Below are 20,523 nucleotides of genomic sequence, written 5' to 3'. Positions count from 1 at the left end.
ACAAAGTGAGTGCTCGGTAAATCCAATTGAATGAATGAATGAATGCCCCACCTCACAACCAGTACCTGGCAAGGTGAGCTGTGTGCCCAGGAGGCAGAAAGAGGAAGATAATAATAATAATGTTGGCATTTGTTAAGGGCTTACTATGTGCAGAGCACTGTTCTAAGCGCTGGGGTAGATATGGGGTAATCAGGTTGTCCCGCGTGAGGCTCCCACTCTTCATCCCCATTTTACAGATGAGGTAGCTGAGGCACAGAGAAGTTAAGTGACTTGCCCACAGTCACACAGCTGACAAGTGGCAGAGCGGAGATTCGAGCCCATGACCTCTGACTCCCAAGCACAGGCTCTTTCCACTGAGCCACGCTGCTTCTCTGACGCGTGGAGGCTCATGGAGGGAGTTGGTGAGGGTGTGACACACTTTCAGCCCCAAACCTTACTGACATCTCCTTGTCCGGGGAGGGCCCAGTCCTCGGCCCCAGCCCTTGCCCACCTGGCTGCTTTTTTTTCTTTTTTTTTTAGGTATCTGTTAAGCGCTTACTACGCGCAAGGCACTGTATTAAGTGCTGGGCTGGGTACAAGCAAATCAGGTCAGACACAGTCCCTGCCCCACATAGGGCTCACATTCTTAATCCCCATTTTCCAGAGGAGATAACTGAGGCCCAGAGAAGGAAAGTGACTTGCCCAGGGTCACACAGCAGACAAGTGGCGGAGCCAGGCTTTGAACCCAGGTCCTCTGATTCCCAGGCCCCTGCTCTATCCACTAGGCCACACTGCTTCTCGATTATTCGACTGTTAGAAATCGCCACCCTGTAAGCTCCTTGAGGGCAGGGGTCGTGTCTACTAACTCCATTGTCCTCTCCCAATCGTCCAGTCCAGTGCTCTGTGCAGAGTAGACCGTCAGCTCTTTGAGGGCTGGGATGGGCTCTACTAAACCCTATCGTCCTTTCCCGAGCATTCAGTACAGGACAGTCCTCTGTGAAGAATAGATTCCAAACTTGTGGGCGGGGAATGGGTTACATTTTAACATTGTTCTCTCCCAAGCGCTTAGGACGGTGCTCTGCCCACAGTAAATGCTCAATAAATAGGATTGATTGACTGAGGGCAGAGGTGTCATCTACTAGCTGTACTGTCCTCTCCCAGTCGCTCAGTACCGTGCTCTGCCCAGACTAGACCGTAAGCTCCTGGAGAGCAGGGATCACGTCTACTAACTCTGTCGTCCTCTCCCAAGCGTTCAGTCCACTGCTCCGCAGAGAGTAAGCGCTCCATAAATCCCCCCGATTGATTGATTAGGGAAATAAGGTCAGAAAACAATTTTTATTGGCACCGGAGGGTTCCGGCCCAACCACCGGAAGTCGGAACGGGGAGGGAGGGAGGAGGCCGTTGGGCCCGGCCTGAGGGGTGAGGGGGGTGGGGCCTTCAGGTCAAGGCCCCCCGCAGCTCTTGGAACTCGCCGTCCGCGGGCATGGAGTGCAGCGTGCTTTTCTTCAAGCCGGAAGCGGAGCCGGACTCCTCGGCGAGGGCACGCTCCAGGGCGGCGGGCAGGGAGCGGAGCAGACGCTCCCGGAAGTCCCGGCCCAGGAAGACGTAGAGCACGGGGTTCAGGCAGCTGTTGACGCAGGTCAGGCAGAAGGCCAGCGGCCACAGGACGGACACGAAGCGGTTCAGGTCCGACCGCCGGCCCAGGATGGACACGAGGCTCATGAGCGACACTAGGTGGAAGGGGAACCAACAGAGGAAGAAAGCGGCCACCACGGACCCGAGGACCCGGAAGGGCCGACTGGAACGCGCCAGGCGCTGGCGCCAGATCCGGCTCGCGAGGAGGATGCAGCAGCCCCCGATGACGAGCAGCGGCACCGTAAAGCCGAGCACGAAGCGGGTGAGCACCAGGGCCGAGAACCGGGGCCCCTCCACGGCCGGCCTCCGCCCCGGGTCCCCCCGGGTCTCGTTCCAGGGGTCGTAGTTGATGACGCAGTCCGTCTTCCCGGTCCCTGAGCTGACGGCGATGTCCCGGAACACCACGTAGGGACCGCTAAGGACCAGGGCCATGAGCCAGGCGCCCAGAGCCACCAGGTTGGCCCTCGCCCAGGTGCGGTGGTTCCGGGCCCAGACGGGCCACAGGACGCAGACGCAGCGGTCGGCGGAGATGAGGGTCAGCAGGAAGACGCTGGCGAAGAGGTTGAGGACGCTCAGCGAGTTGTAGAGTTTGCAGAGCAGCCGGCCGAAAGGCCAGTGGAATCCCAGGGCCACGTAGACCACGCTGAAGGGCAGGAAGAGGCAGAAGGTGAAGTCGGCCACGGCCAGGTGGAGGTACCAGACGCCGTTGACCGAGCGGGGCATGCGGAAGCCGGACACCCAGATGACCAGCCCGTTGCCGGCCGTGCCCAGGAGGAAGGCGACGACGAAGACTGCCAAGGACAGGATGTGGAGGAATCTCAGGCCCTTCTGCAGGGAGGCGGAGGGGGGGGCCACCGGTGGAACTTTCGAACTGCCAAGGACATCCAGAGGGAATGAACTGTTCTCCATGGTCCTCCTCCTGACACACACACACCCAACACCCACACCACATTGTCATCCTCCTTCCGGCCCCTCATTTCCTCCCCACCTCACCTTTCCTAACTCTTAACTCCCCTCACCTCAAATCCCCCAGTTCTCTTCTTAAGAGGCCTTCCTTCCTTCTCGGGTCCCACGATCCCCTGTTCCCTCCCTACAGGTCCCCTCCTCTCCTAGGATCCCTTCTATCTCCGGCTTCAACTCACGTCCTGGAACGGCCGGGGCAGGTGGAGTCTCAAACAGTAAGGGCCTCGAACGGCCGAGGCCTCGAACAGCTGGGGACTCGAACAGCTGGGGCCTAGAACATCTGGGACCTAGAGCGGCCGGGGCCTTAATCACCGGGGCTTTGAGTGACGAGATCCCCCTGGCGTCCCATCTCTGCTCCTCGACCGCCGACTCCTGTGCCGTGGGGTCGAGGGCCACGGGAACTAGGCTGAGGAAATGGGTGAAGCAAAGGGGTGTGTGAGGAAATCCTGTGCCAGAAAGGGTCTTGAGCAATGAGAAGTCAGGACCTCAGAGTAGGCGTCGGGACACAGAGTCGCCGGGGGCGGCTGCTGGGGAGGGTGGGAGGGAGAGTGGGAGTCTCCCTACCCCTTCCGACCCCCGCTCACCCACCCAATCCACCCACCCACACACCCAGATGCTCAGAGTTGGCCAGGCCAAGGCAACTGGGAGTTCCTGACAAGGCAGGAGACGTGTCCGGGAGAATGCGGTTGGGAAGGGACTGGATGGGAGCCGTCCCAGGAGCCGGGCACCGTGTTAGTTCCCGTCAGAGGGAGGACCCGCCGATGTCTGCACAGGGGGAAGGAAAGCAAGTCTAGGGGCATCTGGGTGAGTTGGAGTGATTGAGAAAGGATGCTTCTGTGGGTAAATCTGGACCCTTGGGCTTCTTGTAGTAAGAAACAGAGTGGGGAAAGAGCCCGGCACTGGGAGTCACATGACCTGGGTTCTAATTCTGGCTCCATCACTTGCCTCCTGTGAGATCTTGGGCAAATCACTTAACTTCTCTGTGCCTCAGTCTCCTCATCTGTAAAGTGGGAATTCAATACCCGTTCTGTCTTACTTAGAATGCCCCCTTCTAGACTGTGAGCCGGTTGTTGGGTAAGGATTCTCTTTATCTGTTGCCGAATTGTACTTTCCAAGCACTTAATACAGTGCTCTGCACACAATAAGCGCTCAATAAATATGATTGAATGAATTAGAATGTGAACCCTAGTTGGAATAGACTGTTTTTGGTTGGTTTGTTTTGTTTTCATTTTTTTAATAGTATTCGTTGAGCGCTTACTGTGTGTCAAGCACCGTTCTAAACGCTGGGGTAAATACAACCTAATCAAGTTGGACGAGACTTGCCAAAGATCACACGGCAGGCAAGTGGGGGGGAGGGATTAGAACCTAGGTCCTTCTGACTTCCAGACCAAGGGTCTATCCATTAGACCACGGTGCTTCACCTGCTCTCCCCTTTGCCACAAGAACCAAGACAGCGTCTGTCCACCCTGCTGGCCTAACTAGACCCGAAACAAGGGGGTGGACACTCCCCGCTGGATTCCCCCTGCCGTGACCCGTGGGCCTCCTGGACCGCATCCTCCGGAATCCCCACCTCCCACATGCTCGGAAACCCCTCCTCCCCCCGTCCCCGACATCCCGGCCTCCACAGTGACTTCGACTCCTCCGACTCCTTGAGCAGAAGCGTGACCTAGTGGAAAGAGCTAGGGGCTGGGAATTCAACGATGTAGGTTCTAATGCTGGCTGAGTGAGGGTCGGGGTCAGGGCAGGATGAGAGAGACGTCCCTGCCCTCTTACTTCCCCCCTCCCCGAGCTCAAGCCTCCCCCATCCCAATCAAATAATGGATTGCGGGAGTGCTCACTGTGTGCAGAGCTCTGTACGAGGCACTGCCACACCCCCCTCGCCCCCTGCCCGCCCGAGGCCCACGTGCTCCGCCTGATCCCCTCCCCGTCTGCTCCCCGTTTTCGAGCTGGCAGTCGGGCACCCGGAAGGATGGTGGTAAAGTGGCGGGATGAGAAGCCCTGGTGTCCCCTCAGCCACTTCCCGCCTCTGGTCTGAAACATCCTCCCTCCTCAAGTCCGACAGACGATGACTCTTCAAAGCTTTACTGAAGGCCCTCCTCCTCCCAGAGGCCTTCCCTGACTGAGCCCCATCTTTCTCCATCTCCCTCTCCCTTGGGCGTCACCTTGGCTCGCTCCCTTTGCTCTTCCCCCATCCCAGCCCCCCCTCCCCCCCAGAGCACTTACGTCCTTATCTGTCACACTGATTTCTATTAATGTCTGTCTTCCCTTCCAGACTATTAGCTCGCTGGGGGCAGGGAATTCATTCATTCGGTAGTATTTATTGAGCGCTCACTATGTGCAGAGCGCTGTACTAAGCGCTTGGAATGGACAACTGGGCAACAGATAGAGACAGTCCCTGCCCACCGATGGGCTCACGGTCTAATCGGGGGAGACAGACGGACAAAAGCAAGACAACCTAATCGCAATAAATAGAATCAAGGGGATGGACACCTCATTAACAAAATAAATAGGGTAATAAAATAAATAGGGCAATAAAAATATATCCAAATGAGCACAGGGCTGAGGGGAAGGGAGAGGGGGAGGAGCAGGGAAAGGAGGGAAAGGGGACTTAGCTGAGGGGAGGTGAAGGGGGGGCAGCGAGGGAGCAGAGGGAAAAGGGGAAGCTCAATGTGGGAAGGCCTCTTGGAGGCGGTGACCTGGGGCAAGTCACTTCACCTCTCTGTTTACGTTCTATTGCACTCTCTCAAATGCTTAGAACAGTGCTCAGCACACAGGACTGTCTGACTGACGGATTGTCCAGGGTCGACCCCCGGCCAAATCTAGGAAACCTCACGATTCGACCGGCGCAGGTTCGGCCCAAACCGCGATCCGACAACCACGTGCGGTTCATCACCCTATTTATTTTGTTTAATGAGATGTACATTGTTTAAATGAGATGATCTTCCCCTTGACTCTATTTATTGCCGTTGTTCTTGTCTTCCCCGAGTAGATTGTAAGCCCATCAAAGGGCAGGGACTGTCTCTATCTGTTGCCGATTTGTCCATTCCAAGCGCTTAGTCCAGTGCTCTGCACATAGCAAGCGTTCAATAAATACTATTGAATGAATGAATGAACGTGCGGTCCCGCGGGGCCACTGCGCCGCCTTGTGGACGCCGGGGGAACAGCCGCTCTCTCATTTTTTTTCTCTTTTAATTTATCTCAGTCTTTTAATTCATCTCAATCGATCAATTTCTCTTTTAATTTATCTCAATCGATCTTTTTCCTTTCTATCTTTCAAGCGCTTACTATGGGCCAGACACTGTACTAAGCTCCGGCTCTCTCCCCCTTTTAGACTGTGAGCCCGTCTCCCCCTTGGTGAACCCGTGGTTGGGCAGGGATCGTCTCTCTCTGTTGCCCGATTGTACATTCCCAGCGCTCAGTACAGTGCTCTGCACACAGTAAGCACTCAATAAATACGATTGGAGGAGTGAATGAATGAATAAAAGATAATCGGGTTGGACACAGTTCAAGTCTGTCATGGGGCTCACAGTCTTAATCCCCATTTTACAGACGAGGTGACTGAGGCCCAGAGAAGTGACGTTCATTCATTCAATAGTATTTATTGAGCGCTTACTAGGCGCAGAGCACTGTACGAAGCGCTCGGAATGGACAATTCAGCAACAGATAGGGACCATCCCTGCCCAATGACGGGATCACGGTCTCAGCAGGGGAGACAGGCAGCAAAGCAAAACAGAACAAAACAAAACAAGACCACATCATCAAGATAAATAGGCTCGTGGAGATATACACCTCATTAACAAAATAAATAGGGTGATAAATAATATATAAAAATAAGCACAGTGCTGAGGGGAGGGGAAGGGGGAAGAGCAGAGGGCGGAAGGAGGTGAAGGGGAGGGGAGGAGGAGCAGTGAAGTGACTTGCCTAGGGTCCCACAGCAGGCAGTGGATCAGAATTAGAACACAGGTCCGCCGCCTGTCAGGCCTACCTTTCCACTAGGCGATGCTCCTTCTCTTTCTGCTAATCCCCAAGGCCGATGGGGGGTCAGGGAGGTCACAGCTTGTGGTTCTCCAGCTTGCGGGTCCAGCGGCTGACAATTATAATAATAATGATGGTATTTGTTATGCGCTTACTATATGCCAAGCACTGCTCTAAGGGCTGGGGTAAATTCGAGGTAATCAGATTGTCCCCCGTGGAGCTCTGCGCAGCTCTCCCTCCCCTCCCCACCTCACCCTCTGCTCCTCTCCCTTCCCCCCTTCCCTCAGCACTGTCCTCATTTGTATATGTTATTTATTACCCTATTTATTCTGTTAATGAGATGTACATCCCCTTGATTCTATTTATCGTGATGATGTTGTCTCGTTTTTGTTTTGTCGCGCTTTGCTCTGCCATCTGTCTCCCCCGATTAGACCGTGAGCCCGTCATTGGGCAGGGATGGTCTCCATCTGCTGCCCAATTGTACATTCCAAGCGCTTAGTACAGTGCTCTGTACATAGTAAGCGCTCAAGAAATACTAGTGAATGAATTAAATGAATGAATGGAGCTCACAGGCTCCATCCCCATTTTACAGATGAGGTAACTGAGGCACAGAGAAGATAAGAGACTTGTCCAAAGTCACACAGCAGACAAGTGGCAGAGGCGGGATTAGAACCCACGACGTCTGACTCCCAAGCCCGGGCTCCTGCCACCAAGCCACGCTGCTTCTCTGACCCGCTCCCCGTGACGGTGGTAAGGTCGGGCTCCTCCCCGAGGGCACGCTCCTGGGATCTGGGCAGGGAGCAGTCCAGGTGCCCCCGGAAGTCCAACCCCAAGAAGGGGTAGAGAGCACAGGGTTCAGGCAGCTTTTCATTCATTCAATAGTATTTACTGAGCGCTTACTATGTGCAGAGCAAAGGGCTGGTGGCCAGAGACCCGAGGATCCGGACGGCAGCGAACAGCTCACTGGACTCTTTCACGGCAGCGGTGAGCTGCAGTACCGTGACCACGGGGACGGGAAACCAGCAGAGGAAGAAAGTCTATGGATGGGAAACCAGCAGAGGAAGAAAGTCTACACCACAATCACAAGGACCCAGTGGGCCCAACTGGAACCCTCACAGCCCGTCCTGCCGGACCCGGGCCCAGACAAGGATGGAGCAGCCCCCGACGATGACCGGCGGCGGGACAGAGCCGGCCTCGGAGCGGGCGGCCACCACCGCCCCATCCTGGCCGGCCCGAAGTCCAGCCCCCCGCCATCCTGTCGCCGTGTCTCATTCCAAGGATTGAAATTGTTGCTGCGGTAGATGCGGGGGCCGTACGTTTGTGTCTCCCCGAGTACCCCAACTCGGGGGGTGCTCGGGGCCAGGGCCAGGAGCCAGGCCCCACCCCCCCCACGGCCGTGGCCCCGGACCCAGAAGGGATTCGGTACCCAGACGCGGTGGTGGACGGAGATGAGGGTCAGGAGGAAGACACTGGCGCAGAGGTTGACGTTACCCAGCGCACTGTGGCGTTTACAAAACACAGGGCCCAAGGGCCAGTGGTGATCCGAGGCCACGTAGGCCACAGCGAGGGCAGGAAGAGGCGGAAAGTGAAGTCGGCCACGGCCAGGTGAAGGTGCCAGACGCCGTCGACCGAGTAGGGCACGCCCGGACACCCAGATGACCAGCCCGTCCCTGGGCACGTCCACGAGGAAGGTGGCAGAGGAGAGGAAGAGGGAGATGACGCAGAGGGCGACCTCAACCCTGAGTAAGGTGGCCGAGGGCCAAGTGTGGGGGGGACCGGGGACAGCAGAGGGACCGGCGACCCCGTCTCCATGTTCACGATCTGGAACAGGGGTGGCTCAACTCTTGTCCCTGGCCCTACTGGGCCCCTGCTCCCTCCTTGGGTCAGGTTCAGCTGTTTGGGGGTTGCGGGGTCGGCAGCCTTTGCTCCTTCCCTTCCCCAATCCCACCCCCACTCCCTCACTGGCTCCCATTTCTCCCCGGTCCTGCCATCTCCGGGGTCATCTCCACCCCCGAACGCCGACTCCCTCCCAGCCCCACGTCCCGCTCTCTCACCTTTCGGGGTCGGGGCGTCGGCGGGGTCTGAAACCGAGGGATCTCTCCGAGTCTCGAACTCTTCTCTGGAGGCTGAGCTGCCACCTCAGGAAGGAGACTGAGGGGGAGGGCGGGGCGGGGGGGAGAGCGGGAGATAACCAGACCGGAAAGAACCTCCCAAAATAGGAACTTGGGCCGTCGATCCTAGGGTCGGCCGGGAGGACGTAGTGAGTCTGGGATGTCGCCCGTGGGGGCCGGGGAGGAGGGGGCAGGGGCGGTTGGTGTTCCCCGGTCTTGTGAGCGCCCAAGGGCTGAGCTGAAGAAGAAGGGTAGAAATGGAAGTTGGAGGGGAGATGGGGTGATGAAAGATCCATCAGAGAAGCCGTCATCGAGGAGATGTGATTTCAGGGGGGCTCTTGAAGATAGAGAGAGTGATAGAGGGGCAGATGTGAAGGGGGAGGAAGTCCCAGGCAGGAGAAAAGGAGTGGACAAGAAGTCAGTGTGGAGAGAAAGGAGAACCAGGCAAAGTGAGGAACTTCTATCCCCCCTTCTATGCCACTTGTACTTACAATGCCCCAGAACACTTTAATTTGTATCTGACACCTCCTGGCTTTTATTTTTTTTTTAAATGATATTTGGGAGGTGTTGCCCACAACAAGCTCACAGTCTAGAGGGGGAGACAAAGATTAATATAAATAAATAAATTACAGATATGTCCATAAGTACTGCGGGGCTGCGGAGGAATGAATAAAGAAAGCCAAATCAGAGCCACGCAGAAAGGAGAGGGAGTAGAGGAAAGGAGGGCTTGAAGGTTTCTTGGAGGAGATGGGCCTTCAGTAAGGCTTTGAAAGTGGAGAGAGTGATTGTCTGTTGGATATGAAGAGGGAGGGCGTTCCAGGCAAGAGGCAGGATGTGGGCGAGAGGTCGGTAGTGAGATAGATGAGACGGAGGTACAGTGGGTAAGTTGACATCAGAGGAACAAGGTGTGTGGGCTGGGTGGTCGTAGGAGAGTAGTGAGGTGAGTTAGGAGGGGCAAGCTGATCGTGAGGACTTCCTGTTTGAGGTAGACCACTGTAAGATCTTGAGGAGCGGGGAAACGTGGACTGAACGTTTTCGTAGAAAAATGATCTGGACAGCCGAGTGAAGCATGGACTAGAGTGGGGAGAGACAGGAGGCAGGGAGGTCAGCAAGGAGGCCGATACAATAATCAAGGTGGATAGGATAAGTGCTTGGATTAACACAATAGCAGTTCGCACGGAGAGGAAAGAGCGGATTTTAGTGATGTTGTGGAGACTGAACTGACGGGATTTCCGATAGATTGGAAATGTGGGTTGAACGGGGGAGAAGAATCCAAGTTAAAGCCAAAGTTATGGACTTGAGAGACAGGAAGGATGGTGATGCCGCCAACAGTGATGGGAAAACCAGGCGAGGACAGAGTTTGGGTGTTCTTTACGGGACTTGTTAAGTTTGAGGTGACCGCGGGACATCCAAGTAGAGATATCTTTAAGGCAGCAGGAAATGCGAGATTACAGAGAGGGAGAGAGATCAGCGGTGGAGCTGTAGATTTGGGAATCACCTGGCTTAGAGGTGGTAGTTAAAGCCACGGGAACGAACGAGTTCACCAAGAGAGTGGGTGTAGGTGGAGAATAGAAGGGGACCCAGAACTGAACCTTGAGGGATCCCCACACTTAGGGGGAGGAAGGGGAAGGAGGTGCCCGCAAAGGAGACTGAGGATGAGCGGCCAGAGAGATAGGAAGGGGAGAACCAGGAGAGGACAGTGGCAGTGAAACCCAAGTGGATAATCTTTCCGGGGAAGGGGGTGGTCGACGGTGTTAAGAGGCAGCTGAGAGGTCGAGAAGGATTTGGGTGGAGTAGAGGCCTTTGGATCGGCAAGAAGGAGATCGTTGGTGACCTTTGAGAAAGCGCTGGGCTGAGCACGCGGCAGAGTCCAATACAACAGAGTTCTTAAAAACATTCCCTGCCCACAGGGAGCCCCTCAAGCGAGAGGGGGAGACAGGCATTAAGAAAAAATAATAATGAATATGGGGGTAAGCTTTGGGAGCCTGAGGGACGGGTAAATATCAAGTGCTCAGAAGATAAAGCCCCAAGTGCATAGGAACACAGAAAGGAGAGGAAGTTGGGAAAAAGAGAATTTAGAGTAACTAAGTCTTCAGTCAATCAATCGATGATAATTGTCAAACGCTTACTGCGTGCAGAGCGCCGTACTAAACACTTACGAGAGGACAATACAATAGAGTTTGTAGACATAACCCCTACCATCAAGGAGCTTTCAGTCTCGTGGAGGCAGACGTTTCTATTTATCGAGCACTTCCTGGGTGCAGATTACTGTACTAAGCGCTTGGGAGAGTACAATATAACAGAGTTGGTAGACTTGTTCCCTGTCAACAATGACATTAAATAAGGATATGGACATAAGTGCGGTGAGACTAGGGGCGGGGGTGAAGTCAAAGTGCTTGTGCACGGGCGATGCAGAAGGGACAACCAGTAAACTGAGGAGATGAGACGTTAGTCAGGGAAGGCTTCTTGGAGGAGACATGGTTTTAGTAGGGGCCTGAAGGTGGGGAAAGAGGTGGTCTGTCATATATTCATTCATTCATTCATTCATTCATTTGATCTCATTTATTGAGAGCTTACCGTGCGCAGAGCACTGTACTAAGCACTTGGGAGCGTACAATATTACAATGAATAGTCATTCCCTGCCATTCTGAAGTGGGAAGAGTTCCAGGCCAGAAGGAGGATTTGGTCAAGGGGTCGGTGGCATGATAATAATAATAATGATAATAATAATAGTGGTATTTACTAAGCGCGTACTATGTGCCAGGCCCTGTACTAAGTGCTGTACTGAGTGATAGATGTGATCGAAGCATGGGGATTAGGTTGGTGTAAAGAGAGTGAAGAGTGAGGGCTGAGATGTAGTGGGAGATGAGCAAGAATAATAATAATAGTAATAATTCCGGTATTTGTTAGGCACTCTCTATGTGCCAAGCACTGTTTTAACTGCAGAGGTAGATACAGGGCAATCAGTTCGTTCCGCATGGGGCTCACAGTCTTAATCCCCATTTTACAGATGAGGTAACTGAGGCACAGAGAAGTTAATCGGCTTGCCCAAGGTCACACAGCCGACAAGTGGCGGAGCTGGGATTTGAGTGCCTTAAAGCTGAGGGGGAGAAGTTCTGCTCATAGGGCGGAGGGACTGGGTAGACATGATCCCTGCCCTCAAGGAGCTTAGAGTCTAGCGGGGGAGAGACAGCCCCGAAGATTCTTCCCTCCGATTTCCAAGTCGGATGACTTCTCACTTCCAAATAAAACCTCACTCAAGTGGGAACAGCCCCTAACTCCCCTCTGAACAGATCTAAATCCCGGCATCTTCTACCCTCGCTCCCGTAGCCCTGGTTGCCTCGGGAGAAGGTCTGGGCGCCAAACTGTGTCCGAGATTCATCGGTCAAAATTATCCTGCTCTTCTGAGGCTGAGGATGGTATTCACTGAAGCATCTACTGGGCGCTGAGCCCTGGGCTAATCCCTGGGAAACACACACAGCAAACGGACCAGTCAATCGATCAATGGGTATTCACTGAGTGCTCGCTGTGGGCAACAGAGCAGACAAAGTCACGGCCGCGCACAGGACTCGAGATTTAAGCGACGTAGGATAAGATTAGAGTCTGTGGAGGGAGTCTGACCCACCACAGGTTGGTCTTTAAAGCTCCCCACGGGAAATTACAAATCCTCTTTACGTCGTCTCTCTGAAATGTTTCCTGTTGCCCTTTCCAGGCTCTCCTGAGTTGTTTTTTTTTAAATGGTATCCGTTAAGCGCTTCCTATGTGCCAGGCCCTCTGCTAAGCTCTGGGGTAGATACAAGGTCAGACACAGTCCCTGTCCCATACGGGGTTCCCAGTCTTCATCCCCATTTTTGCAGATGAGGTAATGGAGGCACAGAGAAGTGGTGTGACTTGCTTAAGGTCACACAGCCGACAAGTGGCAGAGCCGGGATTAGAACCCGGGTCCTTCTGACTCCTAGGCTCGTGCTCTACCCACTAGGTGACACTGCTTCCCGATGCCTCGTTTGCCCAAAGAGAGAGGCCTGGAGGGCTAATCCATGCTGGATTTTTGTGCCGCTTCTCACTAGCACACAGTCAGCACTGAACAAGCCCCATTACTTTCATTATTAGAGCAATATAAGGGTCCAGCAATTTTTTTAATGGTACTTTTTGAGTGCCCATTGTCATAAGCCCTGGGGTAGACGCAAGATAATCAAGTTGGACCCAGTCCCTGCTCCACATAGGGCTCCTAGTCTGTCAGGGGGAGAATGATTGATTCCCCACTTTAATAATGATGATGATGATGGTATTTGTTAAGTGCTTACTATGTGCCAAGCGCTGGGGTAGATACAAAGTTATCAGCTTGTCCCACGTGGGGCTCACAGCCTCAATCCCCATTTTACAGACGAGGTAACTGAGGCACAGCGAAGTTAAGTTGACCTGCCCAAAGTCACACAGCCAAGTGGCGGAGCCGGGATTAGAACCCACGACCTCTGACTCCCAAGCCCGGGCTCTCTCCACTAAGTCACTCTGATTCCCAAACGCCTCGTTCGCCCAAAGGGAGAAGGCGGGGGGGGCCGATCTGTACTGGGTTCCTGACCCCAGCCCCCCCCCCCACCCCCCAACCAGCCACTTCCTGCAGCTGTGGAAAATGCGGAACCAAATCGACCGGGACCAAAGTGGGGAGACTGTTCCTCTCACTTCCTTGAGATCGTAGCCATGGAAATGACCCCCCAAGAGGAGCAAACACTATCGGAGCATCCTGCACACTTCCCTCTCAGGCTGACCACTGGATTTGAGAATCAATGGCCACCCAGGAGCTGGCTGCCTCCCCCTTCCCCTTCCGGAAGCTCAGAATCCTGGAGGGGGAAGGCGGGCAAGGAGGGATCTGGGATCTCCGTCTCCCCTTTCCTTCGTGGTATTTGTCAAGCTCTGACTATGTGCCTGACCCAGTGCTAAGCGCTGAGATGGGACAAGCTCATCAGGTTGGACACAGTCCCTGTCGCACGTGGGGCTCACGGTCTTCACCCCCGTTTTACAGATGAGGTCGCAGCGCCACAGAAAAGTGAAGCGTCCTGCCCGAAGTCACACAGCTGAAAAGTCAAAGGGCCCTCCATCTAACTAGCAATTATAATCGTGGTATCTGTTAAACGCTACGTGCCAAGCACTATACTAAGCGCTGGGGTAGATAGAAGATAGTCAGATCAGACGTAGTCCCTGTCCCGCACGGGACTCACGGTCTAAGTAGAAGGGGGTAGGATTTAATCCCCATTTCACAAGTGAGGGAACCGAGGCACAGAGCGGTCAAGGGACTCGACCGTGGTCACCTAGCGGACAAGTGGTAGAGCCAGAATTAGAACCCAGGTCCTCTGTCTCCCAGGCCTGTACTCTTTCCCACTGAGCCACGTTGCTTCCAAAGGCAAAGGGCTAAGTTGTTGGAACCCTAAACTCCTTGAGGGGACGGAGAGTGTCTTTTACTGCTATTATCCTCTCCCAAGTGCTCAGTACAGTGTTCTGCACACAGTAGGAGGTCAATAAATGCCACTGGTTGTTTTGATGGTCATGGGGTGAATCCATTCGATCGCATTTACTGAGCGCTTTACCGGGTACAGAACACTTGGAAAGTATAATTCAGCAACAAAGAGAGACAATCCCTGCCCACACTGGGCTCACAGTCTAGAAGCGGGGGAGACAGACATCAAAAAAAGCAAACAGGCATCAATAGCATCAATAGAAATAAATAGAATTATCTATTCTGAATCAGCGAGAAGAGTTCATCCACCTGAGAAACAGGGCCAAACTTTGAAACTGGGACTCTGCTCTTTACCCACAGGCCAAAAAAAAACCCAAAAAAGGAGAATTTCGATTTTCCCCAGGATGGCGAAAGCTGTCTCGAAGCCCACTTGAAATAAAGGCAAAAAGACCACCCCCCCTCCTTGATCATTCAGACGGTCTCCTCCGGCCACTTCTCTCTCGATAGGACCAAGGCTGGTCAGAAGCTTCCTGGAAGGGGCTTTCCTTCTTTGGCCGATAGACGCAGAACCCGGAATAAGCCCCAATTCCCCATCTAGATTTAACGGTGTGGGCAGGGATGGTCTCTCCTTATCGCTGAATCGTACTCTCCAAGAGCTTAGTACAATGCTCGGCCCAGATTAAGCGCTCAATAAATACGACAGAATGAATGAACCCTTACGGACCCGGCCCAAGTGACCAGTACCTGTGGTGGTCATCCCGATATTGGCGGAGCGCCCCTGGGGTGCGGCTCACTGTGCTAAACACTCGGGACGGTTCCCTGCCCGCAAGGAGCTAGCAGTCTAACGGGGGGAGGCAGACAGGAAACGGCAAACTGAGAAGCAGCGTGGCCTAGTGGATACAGCTCGGGACTGGAAGTCAGAAGGACCTGGGTTCTAAACCCGGTTCTGCCACTCGTCCGCTGTGTGACCTTGGGCATATCACGTCACTTCTCTGGGCCTCGGTTCCCTCATCTGTAAAACGGGGTTGAAGCCCGTGACCCCCATGCGGAACATGATTAGCTCGTTTCCACCCCAGCGCTTAGTACGGTGCCTGGGACATAGTAAGCGATTAGAAAATACAAATGTCATCATCATCACTCTCTGTCCGCTTTAGGGCCTCGACACGGGCAGCAGTGGGGGGTCGCCCACCGGAGGAGGAAGCCCCCGGGGAGGCCAAACCCCTGGAGATGATCTAATTCAGACTGGCCCCCGCCTAGCCTCACGCTTCCCCTTCCCCCCTCCCGCCCCCTTCCCCCCCCCCCCCCCCCCCACCTCGGAGGCTCCGGGCAGCTGCCAGGAGCAAAAACTTGGCCCCAAGTTCCTGTTTGCACAAAGCTCTCGTTTCCAGAGAACGGTCCAGACCCCACCCGGTGTCCAGGCCCAGAGCGGCAGCCTCCCGCAGAGAGACCCCCATCGCCGGCCGGGACCCCTGGCTCTCCCGAGATCGGCCCGCTGCAGGTAGCCGGGCCCCCCGGGGCCCGACCCGTCCATCCCGCCTATCCTCGTGCCCAAGGGCGGGGTACATGGGCTGAGGCCACGGGGTCCCAGGGCCGCGGGGGCATCGCTGGCCAAGAGGGGTGTCGGGTGAGGGGGTGCTGGAGGAGGGCGGGACGGTGGCAAAGAGAAGACCCTGGACCTTATGCTTGGACCGCACCCTTCTCCCCCAGCCCGTTCGAGGAGGCAACCCGCCCTGCTATCGTGCCCGCTGCCTTCCAGAGCTGGCAGCGGCAATCACTGAGCGTCTACTGTGTGCACAGCACTGTGCTCAGTGCTTGGGGGAGCACGAGGGAGGTAAGAGACGTGTTTGACCCCTGCCCTCCAGGAGAGGACGGTTCAGTCAGGAGAGTAAGTTACGGCAGATCGGGCAGCCCGGGTGGGCCCGCAGAGGCGGAGGGCAGCCCTTTGAGAGCTGTAGGGGAGGGTTACCGGGGAGAGCCGGGAGGGACGGTTACGCGCGGGGAGAGACGCCCGGGGGAGTGACCGGGGAGAGCAAACGGGGGGAGCCACGGGGGAGAGCGGCAGGGGGAGGACCAGCGGGGAGTGACCATAGGGGAGAGCCACCGGGAAGAACCGCCTCGGGGACAGCCTCCTGGGGGAGCCCCTTCTGGAAGTGACGGTGAGGAAGAGCCAGCGGGGGAAGAGCCAGTGGGGAAAACCATCGGGGAGTGCCTGTAAGGGAGAACCTCTGGGAAGAGGGCCACCGGGAAGAACCGTCGGGGAGACCCACCGGAGAGCAACTGTAGGAGAGAGCTGCCAGAGAGGGCCTCCGGGGGAGAGCGGTGAGGGGAGAGCCGCCGGGGAGAACCGTCGGGGGAGAGCGGCCGGGGAGGGGGTGAGCCTGCAGTGGGGAAGCCGGAGCTCAGCGGGGCCGGAGACGGAAACGGAGCCGCACCCGTTACAGGTCGTTGAGATGGAGAGCGGGTCGCCGGTCCCCGCGCTGCCCCCGGACGGCCCCGCGGCCCCGCCCGCTACGCCCTCGGCCTCCTCAGACAGGACGCGGGATGCCCTCCACGTCTTCTACGCGGTCATCTTCTCCGCCACCTTCCTCCTGGGCACGGCCGGCAACGGGCTGGTCATCTGGGTGTCCGGCTTCCGCATGACCCGAACGGTGAACGGCGTCTGGTACCTCCACCTGGCCGTGGCCGACTTCGCCTTCTGCCTCTTCCTGCCCCTCGCCGCGGCCCAGGCGGCCCTGGGCTTCCACTGGCCCTTCGGCCGGCCGCTCTGCAAAGTCTACAACTCGTTGGGCGGCCTCAACCTCTTCGCCAGCGTCTTCCTGCTGACCCTCATCTCCGCCGACCGCTGCGTCTGCGTCCTGCGCCCCGTCTGGGCCCAGCGCCGCCGGTCCCCGGGGCGGGCCGCCCTGGCCGGCGTGGGGGCCTGGCTCCTGGCCCTGGCCTTGAGCGTGCCCCAGTTCTTATTCAGGGACACGGACGGGGAGGGCGAGCACGTCCACTGCTACAACAACTTCGACCCCTGGAACGAGACCCGGGGGGACGAGGAACTGAGGTGGGAACTGGAGAAGACCCGGATGGTGGCCGTGGCGGTCACCCGCCTGGTCCTGGGCTTCGTCCTGCCGCTGGTCACCATCGGGGCCTGCTACGCCCTGGTCCTCGTCCAGCTGGCGAGGAAGGGCGAGCTGCGGGGGACCGGCCGGCCGCTGCGGGTGCTCGTGGCCGTGGTGTCGGCTTTCTTCCTCTGCTGGCTTCCCGTCCACGTGGCGTCGGCCCTGCAGCTGGTGGCCTACGTGCGCGGGTCCCAGGCCCTGTTCGCCGCCGTGGGGGTCGTGGGGCCGCTGGGCGTCTGCCTGATCTGCGTCAACAGCTGCCTCGATCCCGTGCTCTACGCCTTCCTGGGCCAGGACTTCCGGGAGCATCTGCTCCGCTCCCTGCCCGCCTCCCTGGAGCGCGCCCTCGCCGAGGAGTCAGACCGGACCCCTCTCACGGGGAGCAGTTCAGGGTCCGGGCCCCCCAAGCTGGAGATCCACCATCTGTGACCCCCCCCCCCCCCGACTCTGGTCTCAGGGCCGGACCCTTCCCTTCCCCAAAGGGTGGAGTCGATAAAAGTAACTAATAATAATTGCGGCGTTTGTTAAGCGCTTACTACGTGCCAAGCATCGTACTAAGCACTGGGGTGGATACAAGCAAATCGGGTTGGGCGCGGTCCCTGTCCCAAGTGGGGCTCGCGGTCTCAATCTCCATTTCACAGGTTGGGTAATGGGGACCCAGAGAAGTGAAGTGACTTACCCAAGGTCACCCAGGAGACAAGCGGGCGGAGTGGGGATTAGAACCCGTGACCTTCCGACTCCCGGGCTCCATCCATTACGCTGCTCCTGAGAGCCTTCTCCCGCCTGCCCCTGCCACGGTGGGGAAGGATGCTCGAACAGCAATAAACACTCACTGGATTCATGGCAGAAACTGAGGCACAGCTCACCGTTCTCCTTCCCTAGCTCCCCTCCCCAACCCGCTGTCCCCGCTCCTGAGCCTGACACCCCCCCCTGCAAGGGGGTAGGGGAACGCAGCTGGGAAGCAGCGTGGCCTAGTGGAAAGAGCCTGGGTCTGGGAGTCAGAGGACCTCCCGGCTCCCCTACTTACTGCTGTGTGACCTTGGCAAGTTACTTAATTTCTCTGGGCCTCGGTTTCCCCAACTGCAAAATGGGGCTTCGATACCTATTCTCCCTCCTACGCCTGCCTTCCGTCTCGACAGACGTCCGACCCGCAGTACGGACTCGGTGGTGAACTGCGGGGAGTAATCCTGGTCGTAATACCCATCAAGCACCTACTCTGTGCACAGAACTGTACTAATAATAAGGGCATTTGTTAAGCGCTTCCTATGTGCCAAGCACTGTTCTAAGCACTGGGGTCGTTACCAGGTAATCAGGCTGTCCCACATGGGTCTCGCAGTCTTTTTACAGATGAGGTAACTGAGGCACAGAGAGGTTAACTAACTTGCCCGAGGTCACACAGTGGCGGAGCCGGGATCAGAGCTCACAACCGCTGACTCCCAAGCCCGGGCCGTTTCCACTAAGCCACGTACTAAGCATTGGGGTGGGAATCAGATATGGTCCCTGGCCCCCCTTGGGGCTTCACCATCTAAATGGTGTGGCCTAGTGGAAAGAGCACAGGTGTGGGAGGACCTGGGTTCTAATCCCGACTCTGCCTCCTGCCTGCTGTGTGAAGTTGGGCAAGTCACTTAAGTTCTCTGTGCCCGTTAGCTCCTCTGTAAAATGTGTAATCAATACCTGGACTCCCTCCTATTAAGAATGTGAGTCCCATTCCGGACCTAATTATCTCCAATCTACCCCGGGGCTTAGTACAGTCCTTGGCACATACTAAGCGCTTAACAAACGCCACAATTATTCATTCAATAGCATTTATTGAGCGCTTACTATGTGCAGAACACTGTACTAAGCGCTTGGAATGTACAATTCGGCAACAGACAGAGACAGTCCCTGCCCGACGACGGGCTTCCAATTGTTATTATGGTTATTATCTAAGAGTACGTGGTGGGGATGTTGGATAGACTATAAGCTCCTTATGGGCAGGGAATGTGTCTACCAACTTTGTCACATGGTATGCTCCCAAGTGCTTAGGACAGTGCTCCGCGCAGTCGATGCTCAGTAAATACCTCTGCTAGTAAAGAGAAACGAAGCGCTAACAAAAAGGCAACAGGGTTGGAGGAGCCACAGCCAGAAGCACCAGGGCTAGAAGAGGCAAGAATCTCACAGTCACAGAAGCCTCCGTGGAAGAAGGCCTGACTCTCTCCGGGTCTCTCTCCTCCTCCACCAGGTCTCCGAACGGCTTCCGCGGCTCAGGAGGGGCGGGGATGGGCCCCACCCTGGCTCTGGTCGCGGTGGACATCGGAGGACCCCACCAGCGTCTGCCTCTGGTCCGGGGAGATGGGGGGGTGGGACGTGAGGACAAGCTCACCTACTTCTCCTCCCCCGATTAGACTGTAAGCCCGTCGAAGGGCAGGGACTCTCTGTTACCGAGTTGTACATTCCAAGCGCTTAGTACAGTGCTCTGCACATAGTAAGCGCTCAGTAAATACTATTGAATGAATGAATGAACGTGACAGAGGGAAGCCATCGACCGTGGAGGAGGAAGTTGTTTTTCGCCGGTGGGGCTGAGGCGGCCCAGGAGCTGGGGGACCGGCAAGACCGGCAGCACGGGGGGATGACGACGGGGCGAGAATGAATGCCTACGGGGGACTTGTTGCGAGCCCGGGCCTGGGAGTCAGAGGACCTGGGTTCTAATCCCACTCCGCCTCTCGCACGCTACGTGACCTGGACAAGTCGCTTCACTTCTCTGTGCCTCGGTTACCTCATCCGTAAAAGGGGATTAAGACCGGGGGCCCCATGTGGGACGGGGACTGTTTCCAACTTGGTATCCACTCCAGGGATTGGGAGAATGCCCAGCCCATTGTAAGTGTTTAATAAATACCAAAAAGACCCAAAACAAAGAGCGGCCCAGTGGTTGTCTGGGGACTGAAGGGCGGGGGCGGCGAGAGATGGGGAAGTTGGCTCTGGGGACAGAGGAGGCGACTGCCTTATCTGAGATCAATCCAGGATAAGTCGGCATCCAGGCCGATGAAGCGTTCTCGCCAGGGTGGACGGCTATCACAGATTACCGAGCCCGACGGCCGAAAAAGATCTTGACAGCGAGCCTAATAATAATAATCATGGTATTTGTTAAGCACTTACTATGTGCCGAGCACTGTTCCAAGTGCTGAGATCGATGCAAGTTGTTGCCTCTGCAGCCTCTCACTCCCCAGCCCTGTTTATCCTCTTGGGGGCCGAGCGACAGTAATAACTGCGGCATCTATTAAGTGCTTACTAGGAGCCAGGCCCTCTGCTAAGCGCTGGGGAG

General features: G+C 56.2%; 2 protein-coding genes across 3 annotated transcripts; one reads left to right on the top strand and one right to left on the bottom strand.

The window, feature by feature from the left end:
• Window positions 1–1,295: 1,295 nt before the first annotated feature.
• Window positions 1,296–8,708, bottom strand: LOC100083506 (fMet-Leu-Phe receptor-like). 2 transcript variants are annotated; one of them, XM_029064690.1, is made up of 4 exons: window positions 8,607–8,708; window positions 7,453–7,589; window positions 6,563–6,664; window positions 1,296–2,533 (listed from the first exon to the last, which is right to left on the bottom strand). In XM_029064690.1, exon 4 carries the CDS (start codon window positions 2,521–2,523, stop codon window positions 1,417–1,419), a length of 1,107 nt encoding a protein of 368 aa, XP_028920523.1. In that variant the 5' UTR covers window positions 2,524–2,533; window positions 6,563–6,664; window positions 7,453–7,589; window positions 8,607–8,708; the 3' UTR covers window positions 1,296–1,416. The 2 variants fall into 2 exon arrangements, with proteins under 2 accessions (XP_028920523.1, XP_028920524.1); XM_029064691.1 differs by lacking the exon at window positions 7,453–7,589.
• Window positions 8,709–16,507: 7,799 nt separating this feature from the next.
• On the top strand, window positions 16,508–17,651 carry LOC100092728 (N-formyl peptide receptor 2-like). The gene has a single exon (XM_001521226.4). It carries the CDS (start codon window positions 16,566–16,568, stop codon window positions 17,649–17,651), a length of 1,086 nt encoding a protein of 361 aa, XP_001521276.2. The 5' UTR covers window positions 16,508–16,565.
• The last annotated feature ends 2,872 nt before the right edge of the window (window positions 17,652–20,523 follow it).

Source organism: Ornithorhynchus anatinus, chromosome 5 (genome assembly GCF_004115215.2).
Source record: "Ornithorhynchus anatinus isolate Pmale09 chromosome 5, mOrnAna1.pri.v4, whole genome shotgun sequence".
Classification (NCBI taxonomy): Eukaryota; Metazoa; Chordata; class Mammalia; order Monotremata; family Ornithorhynchidae; genus Ornithorhynchus; species Ornithorhynchus anatinus.
This window is presented reverse-complemented; position numbering and strand designations above follow the sequence as displayed.

Excerpts from the sequence above, each read along its gene's own strand:
- LOC100083506 (XM_029064690.1), bottom strand. The coding sequence starts at position 2,523 with ATGGAGAACAGTTCATTCCCTCTGGATGTCCTTGGCAGTTCGAAAGTT.
- LOC100092728 (XM_001521226.4), top strand. The coding sequence starts at position 16,566 with ATGGAGAGCGGGTCGCCGGTCCCCGCGCTGCCCCCGGACGGCCCCGCG.